This window comes from Macaca nemestrina, chromosome 4 (assembly GCF_043159975.1).
Source record: "Macaca nemestrina isolate mMacNem1 chromosome 4, mMacNem.hap1, whole genome shotgun sequence".
Taxonomy (NCBI): Eukaryota; Metazoa; Chordata; class Mammalia; order Primates; family Cercopithecidae; genus Macaca; species Macaca nemestrina.
Window position 1 is genome coordinate 10,800,857 of NC_092128.1, and position 25,641 is coordinate 10,826,497.

At 40.5% G+C, this 25,641-nt stretch overlaps 1 protein-coding gene across 1 annotated transcript in view; it reads right to left on the bottom strand.

Moving 5' to 3' along the window:
• The window catches only part of LOC105474842 (contactin associated protein 2), a 2,256,224-nt gene that overhangs the window by 231,032 nt on the left and 1,999,551 nt on the right, over nucleotides 1–25,641 (bottom strand). The window contains exon 18 of the mRNA XM_011729645.2: nucleotides 15,295–15,531. Within this exon, the coding sequence (XP_011727947.2) occupies nucleotides 15,295–15,531 (237 nt within the window). The remainder of the gene's footprint in view (nucleotides 1–15,294; nucleotides 15,532–25,641) is intronic.

Below are 25,641 nucleotides of genomic sequence, written 5' to 3' on the forward strand. Positions count from 1 at the left end.
TTACATTGTCCTTTGGCTAGAGGAAAAAAGGCTCATGCTGGGATCAGAGCATGGCCATGTAGTGTAATGCAGTAGCTTGAGCGGCCTGAAGCTCACAGTTGTACACACTGAATTCCTCTTTGTAACAACTTTGCGGTAAAAGTAAGGAAACAGCTGGAGCTGACCAATTGCATCCACTCTCCCATCTCCTCATAGAAATAGATGTCGAGTTTTAAAAAATTGTTTCCATGTTTTGTTTGGATTTTAGAATTTCCATCATCAGAAGCTCATTATACGTAGTGCGATCTCCAGACTGGAACAGAGAAATTGCCATCCTTCAGCAGCCATCAATCAGTAATTCAAAGCATGAATTTCATCAACAAGAAAACTTACAGGGCATGGCCTGTGTTTACCCCGCAAATCACCTTCTTTGTAATAAGGCAATCTAAAGTGGTCTCTCATGTCAGAAGAATTTATTTGGTCATGTCCCTTGTTTTATTCCTCTCTTCATGTATTCAGAGAGAAGTCTCTGCTATTAACACAACAGCATGGATATGGTGTGGTTGGCGCCCTAAAAACACAAAGAAATATCTTGTTATCTGAGACTTATCGTTAGAAGCCGACAGGTCCAGTTCACACCTGGCTCTGTTTTTCGGTGTGTGTGTGTGTGTGTGTGTGTGTGTGTGTGTTTCCTTGCTCAACCAGACAGAGAGGGCCTCAAAAAGAAAGGCGAAGAAAGAAGGGAAACTTCTTCAGAACTTGTAGGACTTAGGCCTGCCCTGAGTCATCAGGGTGATAAGATAGAAAGAGGACACACCGGGCAAGCTGTATTATCTGGTATCCAAGGAACTCACTAATTTGCCATTCTACATTGGACAACAAGCAAGGCTAATATCTTTCAAGGCCTCCTGGGGCATTGGGAGAATAGCCATGGCAAACGGGACCACTGACCATATGTCAGCCTCTTCCTCTGAGTGTATCAGTTTTAAGGTCCGTTAAGACTTTGGTAAAGGAAACAGAAGAGTAAGGAATGAATCAGCTATTAAATACCCCTTTTGTGTCAAACTTAGGCCAGGTGCTCTGCCTTGTCTCCGCAGAGTTGGGGATTTTGAAGGTGCATAGGTGTTTCTGAGTTCTTACAGGCACAGGAATTTGAACCCAGAGCCAGACACCTACGGTTTCTTCATGGAGACATTTTCCAACTTTAATGGAGATGATGGTTCAGGATGAGGGAAATCTTTCCAGTTGTCCGAAATGCTCAAATAGGAAGAGGGCTGCCTCATGTGGTCCCGAGCTCTCCATGAACACAGCTTGGATCTGATCCAGTAAGTGTATAATAAAGAGGACATTATGCTAGTATATATGGTGGAAAAAACACTAGGCTTGGAGTCAGGGACCTAGGATTCCAATTTCAATCTGCCATTTACTAGCAATGTGATTTAGGATGATAAACTTAACCTCTAGAAGTCTCAGTTTCTTCATGTTGAAAATAAAGGTGATTATATCAATGCCTGATGATAAACTTAACCTCTAGAAGTCTCAGTTTCTTCATGTTGAAAATAAAGGTGATTATATCAATGCCTGAATGTTGTTGTGACGATTAAATAAGGTAAACTATGTGAGCGCACTTAGTTCAGTGCCCGGCATAACAGGAAATGTTTAATAAAATGTCAGTTGAATATGAATGAATAAAATATTCCTTTTAACCATAACACACTTTGATTTTGTGACAAAAGGGGCTTCCTGAACTTTTAACCATTTAGAGTAATTGAAGAAGTGTTGAAATCAGTAACCCAATGACATCTGAATGTTAGTGCAAAAGATGAAAGTCTGAGTAATCATAAATTCATTATACTAATAGAAATAAAAGTTTTTTGGAATAGTCCTTGATATTTTTAAAGAAGTTATTAAGTGTTTGTCATAACCACATGTGGTTTATGATTCAGGAGGTTGTTGTATGAGGCCACAGAAGATAACATTTTGACTTAGTTAATAGAGGAGGGGGATTATAAACTTGTTCTAAATTTACAACTTGATCTACTGGTTTAATTTGACTTACAGGACTTAATTTATATTTTTAACTGAATTTACAGGATTCCTTTATAAGAGACATTTATTAAGGAAATACAAAAGTCAACAGGCTAAAATAGACCTATTTAAAAGGGATTTAAATCAGATTACTTCAATAGTAAAGCTTTAGAAAGCATTTTACTTATATCCTTGTTAATCTCTGAAAACTAAAAAATTAATCTCTGAAAACTAAAATACTTCTTCAAATATTTGGGTTACATTTGGCTTAGACATGAGAAAAATCTGGACTCATTCATCTGAACAGGAGTTGTCATCCTTAGTAATGGGGCAGAGAATGCAGAGAGACTGTTCATCACCTGGGAGAAGAGGAAAATTTTAGGTGCACTTTCTACAACGTAGCAGTTGCTTTTTATCTCTTGCAACTCCATAAGATACTCAAGGAACCAACATGATTTGCTTGAAACTCTATAAGATACTCAAGGAACCAACATGATTTGCAATAACAACCTCAAGAGGATGTTTTAGAATCCATTCTTATTTAATCTCAAATGTGTTTGCTGCTTTAATGATGTTCCAGGCCAAATGATTCATGCCAATTCCATGACAGAGACAGGAATTCAATCAGGGCCATGCATTCAAGGGTTGGCTGACTATGAATACAGCACTGCATGTCATGAACTAGTATAACTCTGAGGTCTAAAGTCTTGCTGGACTGTTGTGAGCACAGAACTTCTGGATAACCCATCTCACTGTTGTACAGAGAGACAGGCAAGCGCTAACGTCAACAGCTGGAAGGGAAAAGTTTTTGCTGTTGGTTATGGCAACACTAACAACTCAGATAGAACAGTTCTGTCTAGGATTTCCTGGCAGCTTTTGAATGACTATGGTTTATATTTTGCAGGATTCTCACCAAAGAGGCTTTCAACTTTGGGACCTCTGACTGAGTGATTAATAAACTTAATAATAATTTGCATTTTATAACATTAATGCTTTTCAAAGCACTCTCACATCCATCAGCTCGTTTGATCCTCACAGCCTTGTGAATAATGAATTTTATATAATTAGTGCAATTTATAAAGAAACAGAATGCCTAGTTAGGACTGTTCACTTTGGTTTTTAATAAGGTTGAAATTGGAATTCAAGTTATTCTTGTTCCTCTGTTCCATATAATATAAGCTTCCCTCTTTAATTGGGATAAACTCAAAAAGTACAAATTTCTCTTTTCTTTAAACAAAATTAGTTTAGAATAGTGTTGTTTGTGTTTCTGGTCATAAATCCAGGGTGGAAAGAAATAGAAGGTGTGAAAGAACATTTTGGTGCCTTTGAGGATTGCTGAGAAATGATTCACATAAGGGCTAGAATTTGGTATTTCGTTGTAAGCTATACTTGACCAAACTCCCTAGGGAGAAGCACAGGAAGTAAGATTGGCCACTGCAGTAGGTAAATCATAAGTCATTTGTACTAGTCTAAAGTAAGCAAATTTGCATTAGTTAAGGTCTAAACTTCAAAATACTGAAATAAAATTTAGTAATGTTAAAGTCGATAAAAAATAAGTTTTTAGAAGACCTCTTTTAACATAAAGCAAAGATAAACTTATTTACATGTCAATTTATTTTTAATTTTTTTTTCTTAAAAGAGATGAGGGTCTCACTGTGCTACCCAAGCTGGTCTCAAACTCTTGGGCTCAAGCAATCCTCCTGCCTCAGTGTCCCAAAATGCTGGAATTAACAGGCATGAGCCACCATGCCCAGTTTACATATCAATTTGTTGATCTATCTTTGAAGTTGTATCTTTAAAGTTATCTTTAAGGTAGAAATACTCAAGAAGAAGGTGTCCATTAGGTTCATATAAAATTATCTGGAGGTGGGAGTAAGTGAAAAAACTGCAAGGAGACGTGTATTTTGAGAAAATCATATTAATTATGAGAATAAATTTTTGAAAAATGGAAAAAATTCCCTACTGTTTTCATATTAGAAATTAAAGAAGGCAAAATCTCATGAAATATTTTTGGCTGGTGGAATATAATTTGAAAAATAGTTAAGCTGATCTAAATCTTAATATATTTTGTCCACTATTAATGTCTAAAGCAATTCAATTTTGTAATATTAAAAGCAAATAAGTAGGCTGGGCATGGTGGCTCATGCGTGTAATCCCAGCTCTTTGGGAGGCTGAGGTGGAAGGATACCCTGATGCCAGGAGTTTGAGACCAGCCTGGGCAACACAGTGAGACCCTGTTGCTACAAAAATTTAAAAAATTAGCAGGGCACGGTAATGCATGCCTGTAGTACCAGCTACTCTGGGGGCCAAGGTGGGAGGATCACTTGAGCCCAGGAGGTCGAGGATGCAGTGAACCATCATTGCACCACTGCACTTCAGCCAGGGCAACAAAGTTCAAAGCCTGCCCAAAAAAAAAAAAAAAAAAAAAAAAAAAAAAAGCAAATAAGTATTTCTTGCAAATATCAATTGTATTATTTCAAAGACAATGCTTTAAAACTTTTGTCTTTAGGCTTTAATGATGTATGTTTTCCAAAGAGTCTTCTCCCTTAACCCAAATCACATCCTCGGAATTAGGTGCAACCCACCACTATCTGCCATGCTGCCCTTGGACAAGACTTGGAAGGTGTCCATGGGGGTCTCTCACTCGGCCTTCTGGCTTGCTTCCCTGTGTGTTGCAGTTGGTTCTATCTCCTCCATTGCATTCCCAGCCTAGTCTTATTCATCCTGTCCTTCCTTGCTGGCAAGCCACTTCTTCCCCCACAGCAGAGTCTTAGTACATGTTCCCATATTTCACTAAACTTGTACTCAGTGTATATGAAGGAATAAAATTATTAATGATCAAACTGCTTGAACTTACTTCATTCACACAGAATATAGGATGTTAAATTGTACTGCCAATAATTTAATTTAACTGAGAGTCTTTGCCTTATAGAACTTGAATACTGTAAAAGCCACCTTATATTTAGTAAACATATCCCTTGGAAGAGTAGCTAGAAAATATTGTTAGTCAAGTTAAACATTTCACTATATCCCGCGCCCACTCCTCTTGAGAAAATGAAGATAATACATTTAAAATGCCAAGAAAAGGAATGGCTCGGAGAGAGCAGCTGGCTCTTCATAATTTATTTCCTCAGGATTTGGTTTTAAGTAGAAAAAAATAAAATGCCTATTTATCTAAATCAAATACTATTATAACCAGTTGGAATTAATAGAGGTAAAAATACGTGAGTGAGTTCAAAGCCAGGCTGATCTATAAAATGGGTAAGCTATAGGATTATAGTCTGAGGCTTGATCATTTAAGAAAGTAAATTTCCTGTAGCCAAGGAATGCCTGGAATGAGTCCAGTTTCTAAGGCCAGAGCTGCCTGTTGGAAATGATAAGCGTGCAAAGCAGTTGTGAAGTGAAGAAATTGCATGTCAGAGGCAGGTCTTCATGGCCCATAGACGTGATGGAGTACTCAAGGGCAGCGTCGACATTGGTGAATGGACCTGCTGGCAGGGCAGCCAAACATGTGAGCAATCGAAAAGCAAAACCCTCAGGACAATTTATCAGACCGGTTCCTTTTTGGTTCACAAAAGAAAAGAAATGTATAGAGTTTCAGCTCAAGTCATGGAGCTAATATGTGGGAAAAGATAAAGAGTGGTATTTCTGTGAACTTCACATTATTTAGAGTTCTGATCATTGCTGAAGAACAGGAAATAAAAACACTCAACAGCATACACAAATAAAACACTCAGGAAAAAAAAAATCAGTTGTGTTCCCACACTGGTGGGGATTAGAAAAGGGTACACACTTGAAAAATAAAAGTTATTTATCCTCCGACCAAAGCCAAATCCAAACACTTTGTCCTGTATTACATTTAGAAAATTTTACAGAGGACTTGCTTTTTCCCCACTGAATTTTTAAATCTCTTTCTCTAAGAAAGTTAATTGACCAGGTTTTCTCAAACATCTGGGACCCCAAAGAGAACCTCTGGCTAGGGGGAATGTTATTTTATCACCACAAAATTCTATAACAAAGCCACTTAAAGTTGGCAGCTATCTCTGCAGCTTTGACTGTTCGGAATTAAGTCAAATTATTTTCTTTTTCCAAACATGTCTGTGGACTTCTGTCCACTTACAGATTTTCATCCATAACTATTTTCTGACTTTTTGGCTCTTCCTTCTGTCTTTATTTTTTAAGCTTTTAAGCAGATTGTTTTCATGCACTACGGTATTAGGGTTATCTAGAGGGACATAATCAATAGGCTATACAGATATAGACACATGAGAGGGGATTTATTATGGGAATTGGCTCATGCAGTTATGGAGGCTGAGAAGTCCCATGACACGTTCTCTACATGGTGGAGACCCTGGGGTGCCAGTGGTGTGGCTCACTCCAAGTCCAAAGGCCTCAGAACAAAAGAAGCCAATGGTGTAACTCTTAGCCCAAGCTCAAAAGCATGAGAATCTGGTATAAGTTCTGCAGCCCAAAGGCTAGGGAGCCTGGAGTTGCCCAAAAACAGTGTATCTCATCTCTACTAGATAGATAGACACTACCACCTTTTCTCTGTTTTTGTTCTCTACAGCCCCTAGCAGATAAGATAATGCCTTCCCACACTGAGGGCAGCTCTTCGCCACCTCATCCATTCAGACCCACATGCTAATGTTCTCTGGAAACAGCTTCACAGACACACCTCAAACTAATGCTTTAGAGATTTTTAGTGTACGGGCTAAAGCAGCTCCTTCCTGGATGCTAATCCACCACGTTGGCTTCTGAATAACCCAATTCCAGAATGCCACTAAGTTTTCCACTCTCTCTACTGTTTACCACTAATTCTGCTCTTGGGTAACTTGCTTCTGAAGCATGTAGACCCTTTCTCTATGCTATATAAGCCCTGGGTCTGAAGGGGTAAAGGGATCCACCGTCTCATCTTGTAGATACCAGAGACGTGGCTTCTGTTGATAAGTTCAATTTGGTTTTTTCTTCTGAGAAACTGGCTTTGTCAGACTCTTTCTTTGGCCTCTCAGCTCCCTTGACCTTTGGAGGTAGGCTTGCATAGACCTGCTCACTATGGAACACTAGGTAATCTTAATCCAGTCAAGTTGACACTTAAAATTAACCATCACAGTTATCATGATACTTTCAAATTGCATCCTAAGGTCTGAAGATTTAAGAAATATATTAAGCATCACAGTTATCATGATACTTTCAAATTGCATCCTAAGGTCTGAAGAGAAATATATTAAGAGAGAAGGGATCTTTTCTCTTCTTGAATAATTCTCTAAGAAGAAAAGAGAAAAAAAGGGTTCTATTCTTATTCCTTTGGGCCTTCTTCCAAATCTATCAAACCTCCTGTTCCAACTGAAAATGAAAAAGAAGCCTGTGAAAAGTTTCTCTCCCTACTGATGTGAAAGTGTCTTCCAAGCTGGGATTATTAGACTGGGTAGGTAGACCTGAGAAAAAATGGCCATTGTCACTAACAGCTTAGCTGGTTTCACACAGGGGTGAAATTTTAAGATGCATACTTCCACCATTTCTCTTCCTTCTCTCCCTACTTGTTTACATATTTTGTATTAATTAATTTTCTCTCCAACCTGCTCTAAAAGGGTAGACCACGGATTTCCTCTGGTCCCTGTTCCATAATGAGAACTGTGGTACAGAATTTGTTCAGCCTTCGAATCCCTTTGGCAAACCCACTACCTCGCATCCAACGAGAAATGTTTATCTAGGAGGCAAGATAGAAAATCGTCTCTTCCTTAGAGGTATAATGTGGACTTGAGCCTGAGGTCTCTTGGAGCAAAAAGGAGTCTGTGACCTTTCTTTTCTTTTTTCTATTTTTTCTTCTCTCTCTCTCCTTCTCTCTTTCTCTCCTTCCGTCCTTCTCTCCTCCTCCTTCTTTCTCCCCCTCTTTCTCCTCTCTTTTCTTTCTCTCTCTACTCTCTCACTCTCTCTCCCCTCCCTCCCTCCCTTTCTTCCTTCCCTCTCTCTCTCTCCCTGTCTGTCTCCCTCTCTCTTTCTTTTCTCAGTCTTGCTCTGTTGCCTAGGCTAAAGTGCAGTGGCACAATCTCAGTTGATTGAAGCCTTGACCTCCTGAGCTTAACTGATTCTCCCATCTCAGCCTCCAAAGTAGCTGGGACTGCAGGCATGTGCCACCACACCTGGCTAATTTTGTTTATTTTTTCTGTAGATACGACGTCTCACTATGTTGCCCAGGCTGGTCTTGAACACCTGGGCTCACATGATCCTCCCATCTTGGCCTCTCAGAATGCTGGGATTCAGGTGTGAGCCAGTGTGCCTGGCTATCAGTGCTTTCTTGTCTCCTGATGGGCCTTGAGTCAGGAAGGGATGCAGGAGTTACTAAGGTGACCCAACTTGGTTCTTGAAAGGACTGGATACATTGCGCCAAGACTTGCCCTAGTCACAAAACCAGTGGGATACTGGTGGGTGTTGTTTCCGATTGTATCTTCCAGAATCTCTGCATACTCCTCAGTCCTTCAGGGCTTCAGAATACTTTTACTGTGACCAAAATTAAGTAGAGATGACATTTTATGACACTGCCATTGCTCCTGAAGTACCGAAATGACAATCCAGTACTCAAGGATCACCAAAATAATGCCAGTTAGGCATTTGACATTTAAAGCTATTAGGGAAGGATTAAAGGACAACATGAATTAAGTAAAAACAAAAACACAAACCAAAAAGCAAAGGGCTGCTAAGAATGAAAAGGGACATTTGCTGTTGGACTTCTGTGTGCCAGATCCTTCATGTGGAAATTCATTCACATTATTCCGTGTGATTTTCAAGGTATCCTTAAGAGGTAGGTACTATATTCCGGAAGATAAGGCTCAGTGACAAACAATTTTCCTAAGGTTCCACAATAGGTATGTGAGAAAGATGGATTCAAACTGACATCTAATTCCATCCTCATTTCTAGGTTGGGACTTGAATTTGCTATAAACAACTTCTTCTACCACCTTAATAATACAGATTATAAAATATTAGCTAATTTCACAATACTCATAGGGAGAACAGGAGACTTAGCTGGAACACAGGGAGGGTGGCACGTATTTGTGTGACTGCAAAGGATGGAAACAGTGCAATGATTGAATGACCATTCAAATCTTGGTCACTCAGTAGTCTGGTGACTTTTATTCTTCAAGTTTTATCTAAGCAATAAACAAATGAATGCTTGAGAAGAAAACAGAACTCCCTAACTCAGAAAATGGTTTCAGAGTGATTAAAGAAACATATTTTTCAACTGCAGTCCTGGTTTAACATATGAACATGAACATTTTTATAGTTAAAAAAAGTGCAGATGAGTGAATTTGGAGATATCTTTGTGTCTCTGGATGATAAGTTCTTGCTTAACTTGGCTCGGTGAAAGGATCATAACGAAGAACTGTTTTCAGCAGCCTGGGTGATATCCAATGCACATGTATTCCTATCATATATTCTAGACTTGCCTGATTTTGTATCTGTAAACTATTAAAATGCTTTGGAAATTTCAGTGTAGTCAGATTCAACTATACATTCAAGACTTCTGCGCACATCAGGTGTTCAATGAATGTTTGTTCAATAAACGAGGCAATAAATGAATAAACCTTACACCTAGATGTGGCAAAAAAAAAAAAAAAAAAAAAAGAGTCTCTGTTGAATTCTTGTATCCTATTTTTATGATAAATTCTGCATCCAGTAATATTCTAATTTCTTTTTACTCAATCACAATAACTAAAAAAGCTTTTAGACTAGAGGCTATGCTTTTAGTTGCTACAAAATGAAAGTAAAGGGAATCTTGCTTTTTACTAGTATGTGCACCTTGGGGCAGGTTACCGCAACCATCTCCTTCTTGGTACACTGGGAGCGACAGTAATAGCAACTATTTCACCAGGTTGTGGTGGGGATTAAATGATGCTAACACAATTAGAAAGCTTACCACACTGCCTAGCAGACAAGTTCTCCATAAATACCAGCTGCTATCCTTGTTAAGAGCAAGAATTAAGAAGATGGTAGATTTTTATTAGCATTTGTATTGTTTTCCTAGGAAGCCAGAAGTCTGAAAGCAAGGTGTTCTCAGGGCTACGCTTCTTCCAGAACTTTAGGGAAGAATCTTTCCTTGGCTCTTCTAGCCTCTGGTAGCCTCAGGAATTCCTTGGCTTGGGGCAGTGTAACTCCGATCTCCGCCTCCGTCTTCACATGGCTTTCCTTCTGTGTCTGTGTGTATCTCTGCGTCCCCTCCTCTTCCTATGAGGACACACTCATTGGATTTACGGCCCACCCTATCCTAGTATGACCTCACCTTAACATAATCACATCTGCAAGGACCCTACTTCCAAACAAGGTTGTATTCTGAAGTTCCAGGTGGACATGAATTCAATCTACTATGGCATTCAACCATGAAAGGTAAACATAGAAATTGCTGCCTCTGCTATAGGTCTGTTATTTTCCCTCTTGCTTAAAAACACAGAGAAGACACACAGAGAGTGTAATGCAAATTATGTTTCTAATTTCTGGTTAGTAATAAAAGTGACACTGATAATTATAAAATTCTTGAGGGTTTTGGGATCTGAGTCTCCAAGAAGGAGCAGTTTTAATGTTAGAAAATTATCCTTGGCATGACCAAGCAACTATCTATTTGGTCTCCAATAATCCTGAAGATGACAGACCCACAATTAAACCTTCCATGTAGCCTGGGATGATTCTCCCGTCAGCCTCAGCCAATGGGGTGCCAAGGAATTCTGCACTGGAAGGGACCTACCTCCGCTGAGTTAAACTGCTGCTCATTGGTGAACGTGCTGAGAAGATGGGATGTTGCAGTTATCTGCCGACAGATGAAGAGACTGCCTGCATGGTCTAGTTGTCGGGTTTCCAGAACGCCCTTGTGCCATCTCCAAACCATGAAATGTTCCCCAGTCAGCACTCCCAGGCAAGTAGCCCTGGGAGAGCTAACACTTTAACTGGTGGTCAAATCTTTATGGATCTATTTCAAGAACGGCTCTGGGCCGGGTGTGGTGGCTCACACCTGTAATCCCAGCACCTTGGGAGGCTGAGGTGGGCAGATCACCTGAGGTCAGGAGTTCGAGACTTGCCTGACCAACATGGTGAAACCATCTCTACTAAAAACACAAAAATTAGCCAGATGTGGTGGTGGGTGCCTGTAATCCCAGCTACTCGGGAGGCTGAGGCAGGAGAATCACTTGAACCTGGGAGGCAGAGGTTACAGTGAGCCGAGATTGTGCCACTGCATTCCAGTGTGGGCGACAAGAGCAAAACTCCATCTAAAACAAAACAAAACAAAACAGAAAAGAAAAGAAAAAGGGGGCCAGGCACGGTGGCTCACGCCTGTAATCCCAGCACTTTGGGAGGCTGAGATGGGCGGATCACGAGGTCAGGAGATCAAGACCATCCTGGCTAACATAGTGAAACCCCGTCTCTACTAAAAATACAAAAATTAGCCGGGCGCGGTGGCGGGCGCCTGTAGTCCCAGCTACATGGGAGGCTGAGGCAGGAGAATGGCATGAACCCAGGAGGTGGAGCTTGCAGTGAGTACAGATCATGCCACTGCACTCCAGCTTGGGCAACAGAGCAAGACTCCGTCTCAAAATAAAAAAAAAAAAAAAAAAAAAAAAAGAAAAGAAAAAGGGTTCTGGAAGGAGATTTGGATAAGAGGTTAGAGGAAGTCCCCTTCCTGTATGGTTTCGGTTAGTGGGGAATAGTGAGTATCAGTATCAGTGCATTATCTACAAAACAGAAGAGATGATCATGAGGAACCTGCTCAAATCCAGCCCCGTCTTCCTAGTTCAGTGAAGTGACAAGACATGGTAATTTCATTTACACATTCAACTGTACACTCCAGCAAAAGAAAGGGAGAGAGGGAAAGTAGTATGGAATATGGAGAGACAGAGACAGAGACAGGGATTGATGTAGAAGTAAAGAGTGTGTTTACGGTGAAGGGAGAGGGAAGGAGGAGGAGAAGAGAAGAAGAGGATGATGATAAGGAGGATGGGGATGAGGGGGAGAAAGAAAGGAGAGAAAAACAGAGAGAATTCAAATAGTATGGGTGTCTGCCCACCATTCTCCTGGATGGGCTAATACTTTACAGGGGCAAGACCTCACTGATCTGTCCCCCTGGGCTATTTTGGGTCCCAAGCCTGTCCTAGTGTGAGCCTCTCACATAGCTGAGTGTGATACTAGTGTCTTGAGGTTTTTATTTTCATGCAGCCTGATCCCAACAAGGCAGCTCTTCCTCCAGTGCCCATCTGAAGGGTGGTCTCTTCAGCTGCTTGTGGAAAATGAGTTCTGCTAAATGTACTGAGATTTTAAAATGTATTGAGATTATCAAGGGCAATATAAGTATATAAAATTTTCACCTGACCATTCTACTCCAATCCAGAAAGTACAACTAAATGGTCCAACAAGATCTAATAAATAACTAGATATTTTATGACCAGAGATAGTTACCCCTCAAATGTCTGGGGTAGGAACTCAGCCTCCTATTACTATTTTTCCAAAGAAGAAAAAATAATGATGTTAGAGGAAATACATCATTGTGCAAAGACTGGAAAATATAGCTAAGCAAAAACAAAATAAGAAACATGCACGCATATGTTTATTGCAGCGCTATTTACATAGCAAATACTCAGAACCATCCCAAATGCCCATCAAGGATAGACTGGATAAAGAAAATGTGGCACCTATACAATATGGAATACTGTGCAGCCATAAAAAAGAATGAGTTCATGTCCTTTGCAGGGACATGGATGAAGCTAGAAGCCATCATTCTCAGTAAACTAACACAGGAACAGAAAACCAAACACCGCATGTTCTCACTCATAAGTGGTTGCTGAACAATGAGAACATATGGACACAGGGAAGGGAACATCACACACAGGGGCCTGTTGTGGGGTTGGGGGCAAGGGGAGAGAGAGCATTAGGCCAAATACCTAATGCATGTGGGGCTTAAAACCTAGATGATGCAGCAAACCCCACGGCACATGTATACCTATGTAACAAACCTGCGCGTTCTGCACATGTACCCCAGAACTTAAAGCAAAATAAAGTAAGAAAAAATACTAGCATTTTTATCCTCCTGGAAAAAAATAACCACAATTGACATTTTGGTGTGTATTCTCACAGTTTGTTTGCCTCACCTCTGTGTGTGTGCATGTGTTGTTTTGTATAAACATGTAATCCGGCTGTGTGTGGTAGGTTGGGCCTTGCTTCACTCACTTGGCAAAATATTAGGGACGTTTTTGACATCTGCAAGCATAGACCTATACTATCAAAGGAAGGCCAGGGAAGGCCTTGCCCAGAGCTCATTCTTTGGCCAATGCCAAAGCTCTTTGTAGAGACTGAGCTGTTTGGCTGAAGCTTGAGGTGGGGGTCACAGGAACTGCTGTGCAGGCACCAGGATACCTGGGGAGTGAGGTCCAGAGCAGAAGCAGCATCAGGCTGGGAGATCCTTCCAGTCCCTGACGGAGCTTGCCTCAGTGCAGACAAAGCTTTCCTGGACAGCTGCGGGATTCCTCCAAAACAGTACTGCTGTCATTCTACCAAGTCAAGGAGGTACTTGACTCAGAGGGATGCTCATAAATGGTTTCCAGTATGTTTTGCAGTCTTCTATTTAACTTTTTTGGTTAAAGCCACTAATTGAATCAAATGAAAACTCATTCTGCTAAACAGATAATAAGGAAATATTTAGATGTCTTTTGCGTAAACATGTTGAAATAATGTCAAAGGCAACACACAGGATTCATTTAACTTTATCTGCAACGTGAGCTCAACTGGGGAGGATATGCCCCTGCCTTTCTATTCATGACTATTGCCTATTAACCTCCAGAGGTTTTGTGTGAGCTACTGTGTTTAACCTAACTCTCCAAAAATAAAGGGATGGTGATTTTCTTTAAATTGGTACTTACATACTGGAATCTCTCAGGCATTAGTGCTTACTTGATTGCATTCAGACATTACTTTGGCAAGGAAATGACTGCATTAAATTAGCATCAAGCACAATGAATGGTAATTGCAAGACTGTCATTTCTCCAAGTGCAAAATTAATGTGTTTTGCAAGCCCGTTCCATTGTGTGCCACAGGAAAATCATGGAACCATGTTGTTCTGAACAGAAAAATGCACTGTAATAGCGCTGTTAGTGTGGTATGGTATTATTCCGCTATAGTGTTCCTTTCCACCTTTGTTGTTGTCTCATGCTCATTTTTCATACCCTGTCTGGCCTAATTTGTATGCTCATATTATAGCGCTGCCAGACAGTAGCCTGGATGTACAGAGAATGTTATGGAACAATTCCTCCTTCTGTGTGTGGCATCTTGCGTGAATAATGCCAGTGTAAACAACCCTCCATGTATTCATCAGAGTCTGAATAGGCTACTTATGTAAAGCTTCTTATTAAGAGATACATCAACCGTTCAAAGAAAACTTTACCCAAATGCTATACATTCATTTAGAAAGAGAAGAGTGATTTACACGCATTTCAATTGTAGCTTAGGAAAAGCACCAGCTCCTCCTCTCTTCATCCCTCATTTATATATGGGAAATTAAGCTACAGAGCAGTTGAGTAAATTTCTTCTTCTGGTCATGCAGGATCACAGGGTATAGTTCAAATGATAACATGCATATGCATTGGGGCTTTTGTACTCTGCTCATTGATTGGCTCTGCGGGGATTAAAGGAATTATTCAAGACTAAAAGAACCAAGTAATAACAGATGCTCTAAGCTGACCAATTAGATGTGGTTTTTCAATATTTCTGCCGTTTAGCTTAGGCTAAGAGCCATTCAAAGGCATCCTGAGTAAGAGTGATAATAATGATGTTAATGACTGACCAGAGGAGCTTTCTGGTGAGTATAGCTTGATAGTCTCTTAGCAACTGCAGGGGGTGGGGGCATCAAGACCACTGGGGTGCACTGGCTGATTCACTACAGCAGTTGACTGATCAATTGATCTATTGGAGATCCTAACATGGGAGGGTCAGTCCTGAGTCCCCTTTTGGAGTCCACCTATTTTGACCCTCACCATAAAGATGTATTGAGGCTGTCTCTGTAGTGTTTCAGGCAGTGAATAATTTGCTGGAATCTGGAAGAAATTCTGCACCGTACACAAAGCTTCTCTCATCTTATCAAACAAAAATGATTAGGAAATGATTTTGGTTGGAAACTTCCTACCTGAGAGAAAAATTCTGATCATCTTAACCTCAGAATAAGGCACACTTGTTCACATATGAAAAATCACTAAATAGATGATTTGGGCTTAAAAAGATGCACAAAAGTGGCTCTGGAAATGGGTTCTGCCTTACCTTTGTTGCAAAATGTTCCATCATACGCAGTATTAGAGCAATCGCAGGAGTAACCGTGGTATCTCTCTAGGCATTTGCCTCCGTTTTCACAGTTTGTTCCATAGCTGGTGCAATGGCCTGAGCATCCGGATATGAACCCAGATGTGACCTTTGCTCTTTCCTCCAGGTCAAGTGTCACCCCATTCATCCTCAAGGAGCGGATGCAGCCCAGGAAGCCCTGCTGGCCCCCAGCACCACCTGGGAATGACAGAAGGCACAGAGTTCAGAGGGAATAACCTTTGCTATTGCTTAATTCTTCACATTTTGAACAACTGTGGTAGGAGATGAGACTGCATAGTGCATCTAGTATTGCCACTTTCAAGTTGGTCTTATCTAAATAGAGAAAATTGAAGCTTTTCTCCCCTTAGGCTAGAATGCCTAATTAAAAGAGCTGTCTTCTAAGAAGCAACACATTTGCTACAGAAATAAAATATTTGGAGATGCACAAAAATTGTATCAGCTGTTTTGGAAGTCTAATCTGGTTTCCTATAGAAAAAGGGTTTACAGAAATCTCTAGATTCTTTGCTCCTTAATCTCACATCATTGACTTCTGTAGCGTTACTTACTGAAAAAATATAAAGGCAGAGACATGAATGTATTAGCATAGTTAACAAGTCAATTAGTTGGAAGGCATAAATTCGTTTGAAATGTGATTGTAGATCCTGGTTCTTGTCTCAAGAGATGCCTTGCTTTTAAGTTCATGTCAAGACTACCCAGGGCTCCTTGTCTCGGGTAGCTAGAAGTTGGAACTGATAACTTTACACAGAAATCAGCTTTACCACATTTACTGCTAGGTTAGATCGGATTTCATTGCTTCTGTCTAAATGTCATTACAAGACATATAGCACAACAAGCACATTCACTGTGATTTTTGGAGTAAGTTATAGAGTTAGACTGAGGTTCATGAGCATGAAAATATTAAAATATTCCCAAGAAATCTCATAAAAAGATTCATTGAAGCATTCTATCACAAATGGATTTAATTGTGTCTGTAGTATTCTTAGCTATATATTTTTTAAAGCAGCTGGTATAAAAGGAGGAACTCAAATTTATATACATGTTTGTATCTTAGAATAACAACTTTTCTGGAAACAAAAATGAATCATAGGAAAAACTGTTGAAAGAAATAGGTGATGAGGATTTAGAAAAGAAGATACCATTACTAAAAATAAAACCCAAGTTTCTCTTTCATTGAGGGCTACATACTAGGCACTCTATTAAGCAACGACTTATCAAAGGAGATATTATTTACATTATTCCCATTGTACAGATGGAGAAACTGAGGCTTAGAGAAGTTAAGAAGTTTACTCAAGGACTCATAGTTCCTGAGTGGCAACTGTATCAGATCTGTCTTATTCCTAAGGCAACAAACAGGGTTTATTGTCTTCAACCCTGTTCTGTCGAGAAGAACTTTCATGTCAGGGGCCTCATAGATGTACATGTTTCTGAGATGTAGATTTGGATGTCTTTAAAAATGGAGTAATCAGGCCCGGTGCGGTGGCTCAGGCCTGTAATCCCAGCACTTTGGGAGGCCGAGGTGGGCGGATCACGAGGTCAGGAGATCGAGACCATCCTGGCTAACGCGGTGAAACCCCGTCTCTACTAAAAATACAAAAAAAATTAGCCAGGCGTGGTGGCTGGCGCCTGTAGTCCCAGCTACTCGGGAGGCTGAGGCAGGAGAATGGCGTGAACCCGGGAGGCGGAGCTTGCAGTGAGCCGAGATCGCGCCACTGCACTCCAGCCTGGGCGACAGAGTGAGACTCAGTCTCAGAAAAAAAAAAAAAAAAAAAAAAAAAAAAAAAAAAAAAAAAAAAGGAGTAATCAGTAGGGTTACTGGAATTCAGGTAAGATCGGTAGGCTGGGGATTGATTCTGATCACTTACTCTATTATCTTAAGAAAAGTCATAAACTCCAGTAGTTTCATCAGACAGGACTGGAAGATCAAAGGCTTTAGTGGCAGAGATGAATTAGCATCTGCTTAAGCCTGTAAACCCTCATCAGTGAAGTGGCAAATGAGTTGCTCTACCATCTCTGTAAACCAAAGTCTTGCAGTTTTCTCACTGGGTGACACATTGATTTGAATCATGACTCTCTTCTCTCTTGGGAGTATTTGATTTCTTCTAAAATATTTGAATAGAGAAGTGAAGAGAGTTCAGTGCCTTTTTTGATCCAAGCCATGAGATAGTAGATGGCAAAAGAAGTTATTAAAAACAACTACATTGAAGGATTTCCCATTTTGCCATCTGCTTGTCAATGGGGCTTCACACCTCTACGCTGAAGAGAATTAGGGCCTTTGCCTGATTTGGAAGAATTTCAACCCACTAGTTACTCTTTGTGTGTTAGAATTTCAATTTGGCTTCTATTATTTTAGCCATTATGGCTTTCATCCTTGCAATAAGGGCTTTCCAAAAGGCATTTTATTAAATAAATGTCTGGCCTTAAAAATTTTTCATCACTAGTCAATTAAGACAATTATATCCTATCAAAATATGCTAAAATGTAAAAATCATTTTTAGATCTCCCCATCTCTTTTTGCCTGATGATCAAGTAATAGTCATTGTGGCAACCATAAATGTACTGAGAAGCAGAATACAAAACAGATTCTGTTACGCTACTCAGATTTAACTACTTTCTCTTTTAGGGAACAGCCTGTTTTACTTTTTTTCTATGAACATACATATGTGTAAATAAAAAGGAAGAAATGGGATCATAATATACACATTGTTTTGAAACTTGCTTTTTGCACCTAACATATCATGAAACTTTTTTTTGTGTGTGTGTGTGAGACGGAGTCTCGCTCTGTTGCCAGGCTGGAGTGCAGTGGCGCGATCTCGGCTGACTGCAACTTCCGCCTCCCGGGTTCAAGCCATTCTCCTGCCTCAGCCTCCCAAGTAGCTGGGATTAAAGGCGCGCGCTACCACGCTCAGCTAATTTTTGTAGTTTTAGTCGATGGGGTTTCACCATGCTGATCAGGCTGATCTCGTACTCCTGATCTTGTGATACCCCCACCTCGGCCTCCCAAAGTGCTGGGATTAGGGGTGTGAGCCACCGCACCTGGCCTTTGAAACATTTTCCAAGCAATAAACGTACAACTAGAACATCTTGCTTAGTATCTGCATAGCATCCCATTCTGTGAATGCACGATCACTTATTTTGCTCTCGCACCACCATTGGACTTTTAAGTTTTTAAAATTTTCCACCTTATGATACTATAATAATATAACCTTTATGAAAATCTTTACACGCTTGTCATCCAGTTTTTCCTTAGAACTGATTCTTTAGAATTAATCACACTTTTAAGTCTAATTGCTAGGATGAAAGATGTATACATTTTAAAGGTACTTGAAATATATTTTATTGTAAGAAGAATTTACCAATTTCTAATTCACCAGTAGGGTATGAGATTATCACCTTCTCCACACTATTTTAATATTGGTCAGTGTCTTTTTGTATTCATGTCAGCCTGCTTGACGGGGGCAAAAAGCGTTCACTGTTTAGATCTGCATTGCCTCAAATACTGTGAGTTGAGTAATTTTAATGTATTCCCTTTTCTTATTTTTTGTCGCTTTGTGTCCTTCACTTTTTGCTGGGAATAGAAGAGAATATATTTCTTATTGATTAATAACAATATGAGTTTTAACTCTTTGTTATAAATAACTCTTTATTGCAACTGTATCTTTCCAGTTTGTGTCTTTTGACTTCTATATGGTGTTTCTTTTTTTATGAAAGTTTTGAATGTTTTTGTAGTCACACCCACCTGTTTTATTTGTGTGATTTCTGCCTTTGGTCAGAGGCTTACTTATAAAGACCTTCTATAATACAAAATAATGTAATTATTCAACTATGTTTTCTTCTAACATTTTTGTGATTTTGCTTCTCTCCACATGTTAACCTTTTGTCTCTCTGGGATGTATTTTAATTTGGAAACAATTGATATTTCATGGATCTTCAGCAATGACTGAAAGTTTGAAAAGACTCTGAATGTTAACACGATGAAGAACGGAGATATTTTTCAAAGGGTCAATTGGCAGAGCAAATAAATCTAGAGTATATCATATTTTTATTATATCATTAAGGCAGATATTCAGATCTATTCAGGGATACTTAATTATTTATGTATATAGAGTTCATTTCAGAAAGGATTTAGCAGGGCAGAGTTTTCTCATTCTGCTTCTGTCTTGATTCTTGGGTCTTTGGTCGTCTTGGGTTCTACGTGGATCCATCTCTCTTCCTGTTCTTGTGTTTGTGCATCTTTCCTTCTCAGGTTCATCAACTGTTTCTACTCAGTTGTGTGGCTTTCATCAAATTACATAATCTCTCTCAGTACCAGTTTCCCCGTCCACAAAAAAGGAGGCTCAACTAGATGGTGTCAGTGACTCCTTCCAGCTCTGAATTGCTCTGGCTCACAGTTTACAAGCTCTCTCTCTGGGCCTGTGTCTTTTTTTCTGAATTTCAGTAAATCCTCTCAAGTGCTCTTAAATCTCTTCCTTGCTTGCTTTTTCTTTCTTTGTACCAATGTCTGACTTTTTTTTATTTCTCCCTCTTTTAACTGGGTGTAACATATGACTGTAGTCTAATCTGTATTTGTTGTGTTCGTTAAATAAAGCTTTGCTCATGCCTGTAATCCCAGCACTTTGGGAGGCCGAGGCGGGCGGATCACCTGAGGTCAGGAGTTTGAGACCAGCCTGGCCAACACGGTGAAACCCTGTCTCTACTGAAAATACAAAATTAGCCGGGGGTGGTGGCACACGCCTGTAATCCCAGCTACTTGGGAGGCTGAGGCAGGAGAATTGCATGAACCCAGGAGGCGGAGGTTGCAGTGAGCTGAGATCTTGCCATTGCACTCCAGCCTGGGCAAAAAAGAGAGAAACTCTTTCTCAAAATAAATAAATAAATAAATAAAGTTTTGTACTCCCTCTTCATAATTTATAAAGCGGGTGAGTGAAGTGCCATTTCTCTCTCTATAAAGGAAAACTAAATAAATTAAGGTATTTTCTTGCTTAGGTAGTCCCTGATTTATTTAAATGGGACAGTGAACCAGAAAGTACTATTCCTGATCTAGTCGATATGAAGAAAAATCTTCTGTCCTGAAAATGGGCATTATATATTATGTAAAAGACATTAATGCACTAGAACCAGTGAAAATTATTTGAGTTCCACTTATGTGCTCTGTAGAAATAGTTCTTGGTGACAAATGTCATAAGTTTAAATTATAGGTCTTCAAGGAAAAACGCTACTTAACCTTTGTTAATTAGAAAATCAACACATTGTCATTGGAGAGAGCCCCCTGCCATGCAAGGGCTTCACACACATTAGTTGGACCTGTGATAATTATCCAAGGGGAGAGGTGGGTTCAATTTGTAAATCATTTTTTCATGTGAAATGCTTTGCAAGTATTGCAATTAAAGATTAATTATGAAAATGCTGTAACTACCCATAATGGGTAATACAACCATAAAATGCACAGAAGATTGGGGCAAAATAATCAGCTATTAAATTATACAAAAAAGGGCAAAAATAATGATCAAGAGGAATTATAAAAAATACGCTGTCCTCAAACTCTGAACTTAATAGTTTGCTAAGGAGCTAAGTTGGGTCCCTGAGTACTTTTGCCCAAAGAGACTGGCCACTAATTCACCATAGAAAGGAATCACACTAAAGCCCACACACATAAAGTCTAATTTATTCATTCAAAAAATATTTATTTCGTGCCTACTATGAGCCAGGCCCTGTTTTAGGTGTTTTGTCTGTCTGCTTCATAGGAATGAAAAACACAGAAAAGTCTCTGCCCTTGCACAACTTATATTCTTGGAAGGGGAAAAAGAAATTTAAAAACAAACTCAATAAGAAAGTCAAATATACTGTGTGTTAGAAGGTGGTAACCACTATGGAGAAAAAAGTCAAGCAAGGTTAGGTGGGATCCAGAGTTGGAGTGGGGGGGGGGAGGCTGCAATTTTAAGTAGGGTGGTTAGGATAGGCCCCACTGAGGAAGTGACAGAAAGGGGATCATGAGCTTGTCCATGGAGAGAGAGCTCCAGGAAAAGAGGTAAGGGGGTGCCATCCTGCAAGTAGGGGAGGCCCGTTGGAAGGGAAGGAGGGGTGAACGAGAGTGGCTGCAGGATGCTCAGAAGAGCAAAGCCGTTGCATGATCAGTCCATGAGTGAAAGGCGCCAGGAAAGCCATTTCTAAAATGATGATGAGGACATGCTTCTTGCCTGCAGGTTAATCCCAATGTGATCACAAAGAGCCGCACGATGATGCCAGGCACAATTTGATGTATGGGACGCAGCAAGCAGGGATGAGGAAAGCATGAATTGTGGTCACAAAGATCTACTTCTGTGTGCTGGCTTCGCTGCTCATGGTGTGTGAGCTTCCCAGGTCCCATCTGGGGCTCAGTCTCCTTACGTGTGGCACTGGCATAACAAGATGCACCTCGTAGGAGTGTGTTAATAACAGATAATGCACCTCTTTGCACTAGTTCTAGTTACTGGTAGCTGTTATGATTATTGCTATTATTGAGTACAGGTACATTCTATAGAAGCACAGAGTTGGAATAAATTAAATATGCCTGAGATGCTATGTATATAAATCTGATACCAGAGGTATCAGGAGTGCTATGGAGTGAACTGTGTTCCCTCTAAATTCATCTGTTGAATCCCTAACCTCCAATGTGATTGTGTTTGAATATGGGGCCTTTAAAGAAGTAATTAACATTAAATGAGGCCATAAAGGTGAGATCTAATCCAACAGAATTGGTGTTCTTCTAAGAGGAGGAACAGACACTGGGGATGCTGCATGGAGAAAAGATCAAGTGAAGACACGGCAAGAAGACAGCAGTCTGAAAACCAAGAAGAGAAGCCTCAGAAGAAAGCAACCCTACCGACACATTGATCTTGGACTTCCAGCTTTTAGAACTGTGAGAATGTTTATTGTTTAAGCCACCATGCTGTGGTGTTTTGTTAGGGTAGCCCAAACAGACTAAGACAATGAGGAAGTGTTACCAAGCTTGGGCTGATCTATATCTCCCTGAGAAAGTGACCTTGGGGTCCCTCTTCTCACTGCACTGTTTCTGTGGAAAGTACAGAGTTAGAGCCAGGCATGGTGGCTCACACCTGTAATCCCACCAGTTCGGGAGACCAAGGCAGGTGGATCACCTGAGGTCAGGAGTTTGAGACCAGCCTGGTCAACATGATGAAATTCCATCTCTACTAAAAAGAAGACACAAAAATTAGCCAGACATGGTGGCACATGCCTGTAGTTCCAGCTACTTGGGAGGCTGAGGCAGAATGGCTTGAACCCAGGAGGTGGAGCTTGCAATGAAAAAAGATTGCACCCATGCACTCCAGCCTGGGTGATAGAGTGAAACCCCATCTCAAAAAAACAAACAAACAAAAAAAACAAAAACAAACAAACAAAAAAAAACAAGCAAGTATGGAGTTAGGATGGGTGTTGTTGCTATCTTATCAGCGGTGGAGTGCTGTGTCTGGACTGGAGTGCTGTGAATTAGCATAGAGGTCTTGAGCCTGCCACTGAAACGGTATGAGTGACAGGTGGGAGAAAGAGCTAGGGCTCCTCCTTGTCTAGTGACTGACCCTGACCTTGGCTCTCTGGCATGGCAGCCAGGCTGCCCTGGCTAGGTCAGGGGGCAAAAGCAGCTATGTGTTTAGGCAGGCTGGGCCTTCCCAAGTTGCAGTTCTGTACCTGCTGTTTCTCCTGTCCTATATGCTACCATTGTTTCTTAGGTCTGAATCAACAACATGAACTCATTAAAAAAACAAAACAAAACAAAACAAAACCTAGGGTGGGCTGGGTGTGGTGGCTCATGCCTATAATCCCAGCACTTTGGGAGGCCGAGGCAGGCAGATCACTGAGGTCAGGAGTTTGAGACCAGCCTGGCCAACGTGGTGAAACCTGTCTCTATTAAAAATACAAAAATTAGCCAGGCGTGGTGCGCACACCGGTAATCCCAGCTTCTTGGGAGGCTGAGGCAGCAGAATCGCTTGAACCTGGGAGGCAGAGGCTGCAGTGAGCTGAGATCACGCCACTGCACTCCAGCCTGGGCAACAGAACAAGACTGTGTCTCAAAAACAAAACAAAACAAAACAAAACAAAACAAAAATACCTGTGGTGTCAGTGCAGGTGTGTAAAATATAAACCCAGTTATCTGGTTGAACTGAGAACAGCAGAATGACCAAGAGTCTTCAGTGGTGGAGAGAGTTAAAAGGAAATTGCTCCACATTCTTTAGTGCAGAGCTGCATGATTGACAAGTATTGATCAGTGGTTTCTCTGTCAGCTAGATATTGGAGGGCAAGTATGAAAAAAGCTTTCACATACTGAGAGAACTGGGGTTTGGAAAATTGCTTTTTCAGCTGACGCTCATGAGTGCTCATTCATAACTCCATCAATAGGATGGATTTTTTTTCAGTTCATTATTATTGCATGGATTTTCTTGTGTCCTCAGAGTAAAGGACATGCAGAACATGTGAATCCAGACTATTAAACTAGAAGAAAGCTTCAAAATAGAGACCGAAGGGACACTGGGTTTAGTATAAAGCACTCCTGTGTGTCTAAATGCAAAATGTTAGGCAGTGGGGGTGGAGCTAAGTGGTCTGATTCATTGTAGAGGCTATGGTGGCAGGATGAGCATGATGAAATATTGACTATTTCAAAAGCTAATATTAATTAAATACTAGATGTATCAGACACTATTCCAGAACTTTGCATGTGTTTACTCTCAGAGCTAGATACTATTATTATCTCCATTTTACAGACGAGTGAGCTGAGAATAAGAGTTAATTTATTTGAGGTCATATAGCCAGTAAGTAGCCAGAGCTCACACCCAGGCTGGCTAGCTTTTAAGCCTGCACTCTTACTATGCTCTGGCTGCCGTTTGAGTTTTGGGCTTACATCATATGAGGCACTTTCTTCTCCTACCTCTGATATGCTTCTAGACATTGCTGTGCTTAGGTATAAAAAATGCTGATAGAGTGATTGATACCTGAGGCAAGACATTCACTACCTGCCAGAACACTGTCCTTTTTTTTTTTTTTTTTGAGACCCGGTCTTGCTCTTTGGCCCAGGCTGAGTGCAGTGGCGCAATCACTGTTCACTACAGTCTTGACCTCCTGAGCTCAAGCAATCCTCCTATCTCAGCCTCCTGAGTAGCTGGGATTACAGGCACATGTCACCATGCCTGGTTAATTAAAAAATTTTTCTTTTAGAGACAAGGTCTTGCTATGTTGCTCAGGCTGATCTTGAACTACTGGATGGAAAGGCGCCTCCTGCCTCGGCCTCCATAAGTGTTAGGATCACAGGCTGAGCCACTGCACCTGGGCAGACCATTGTCTCTAAAGCTATAAGGATGGCTGAAGCTGAAAGGGGAAATGCAAAACTCACAGAGCCAGGAATGTCAATGCCAAATTCATCTCTAAGCCAACAAAGAGAAGACACTTTTTTGATGCTGTCATTGAGATCATATTTATTTCTTAGTGCAAAAGCTCAATACTACAGTTTTGAAACCAAGGCAGTTATAGGCTTTGGCCACTGCTAAAATGGTGGATGATGGATCCTTTCTCTAAGCTCAGTCTGACAGCACTGATTTCAGAAGCCATTGCTTTACAATGGGACCTACAGTTCCAAGTTGCATCTGAAAGTGAGGATATGAGAGAATAGAGTGCTAAACCACTACTTTCTAGTTTGATCCAAACTTCAAATTATTAACAGCTATTTTAGTAAACTTTGATAAATCCAGATGTCAAATACATCAGCCTAGAACTCTTGTCTAAATACATTTTTGCAAATATCTTTAGGTTATTATTCATATTATGTGTCCTGCTGGTGAGTTTTGTCAACTTTGAAGCAAAATAAGCATCCTCTTTCTGCTGATCTTAACGTATCTCTCCCTCCCCCTCTCCTGTTTCCATCTGTCTCTTAAAGTCCTTATTTAAAACATTCGTATCTAGTCTCTTTTTTTAATCCAGAGTCAAGAATCCCTGGTGTTATTATCCAAGCTGGCACCTTGTTCTCTTCACTCTCAGACTTCACACACAAGACTTTACAGGTGCTAGTCCCAGGTCAAGTCTGGGACGGATCTGGGAGGGATTAGTATAGCTCTGATGACCAAACCTCATGGATGTATGAGCCCTCCAATGCAAAGGGGTGGAGGAAAAAGAAGAGAAGTTTGGGGATTGAGGAAAAGGGAAAAGAGAGGGGAGTTGGCAGAGAGGCTGAGAAAACAGAAGAATGGAGTGTCTTGACGTCAAGATTTCAAGGAGGTGACAATCGTTAAATAAGAATGACAATCAGTG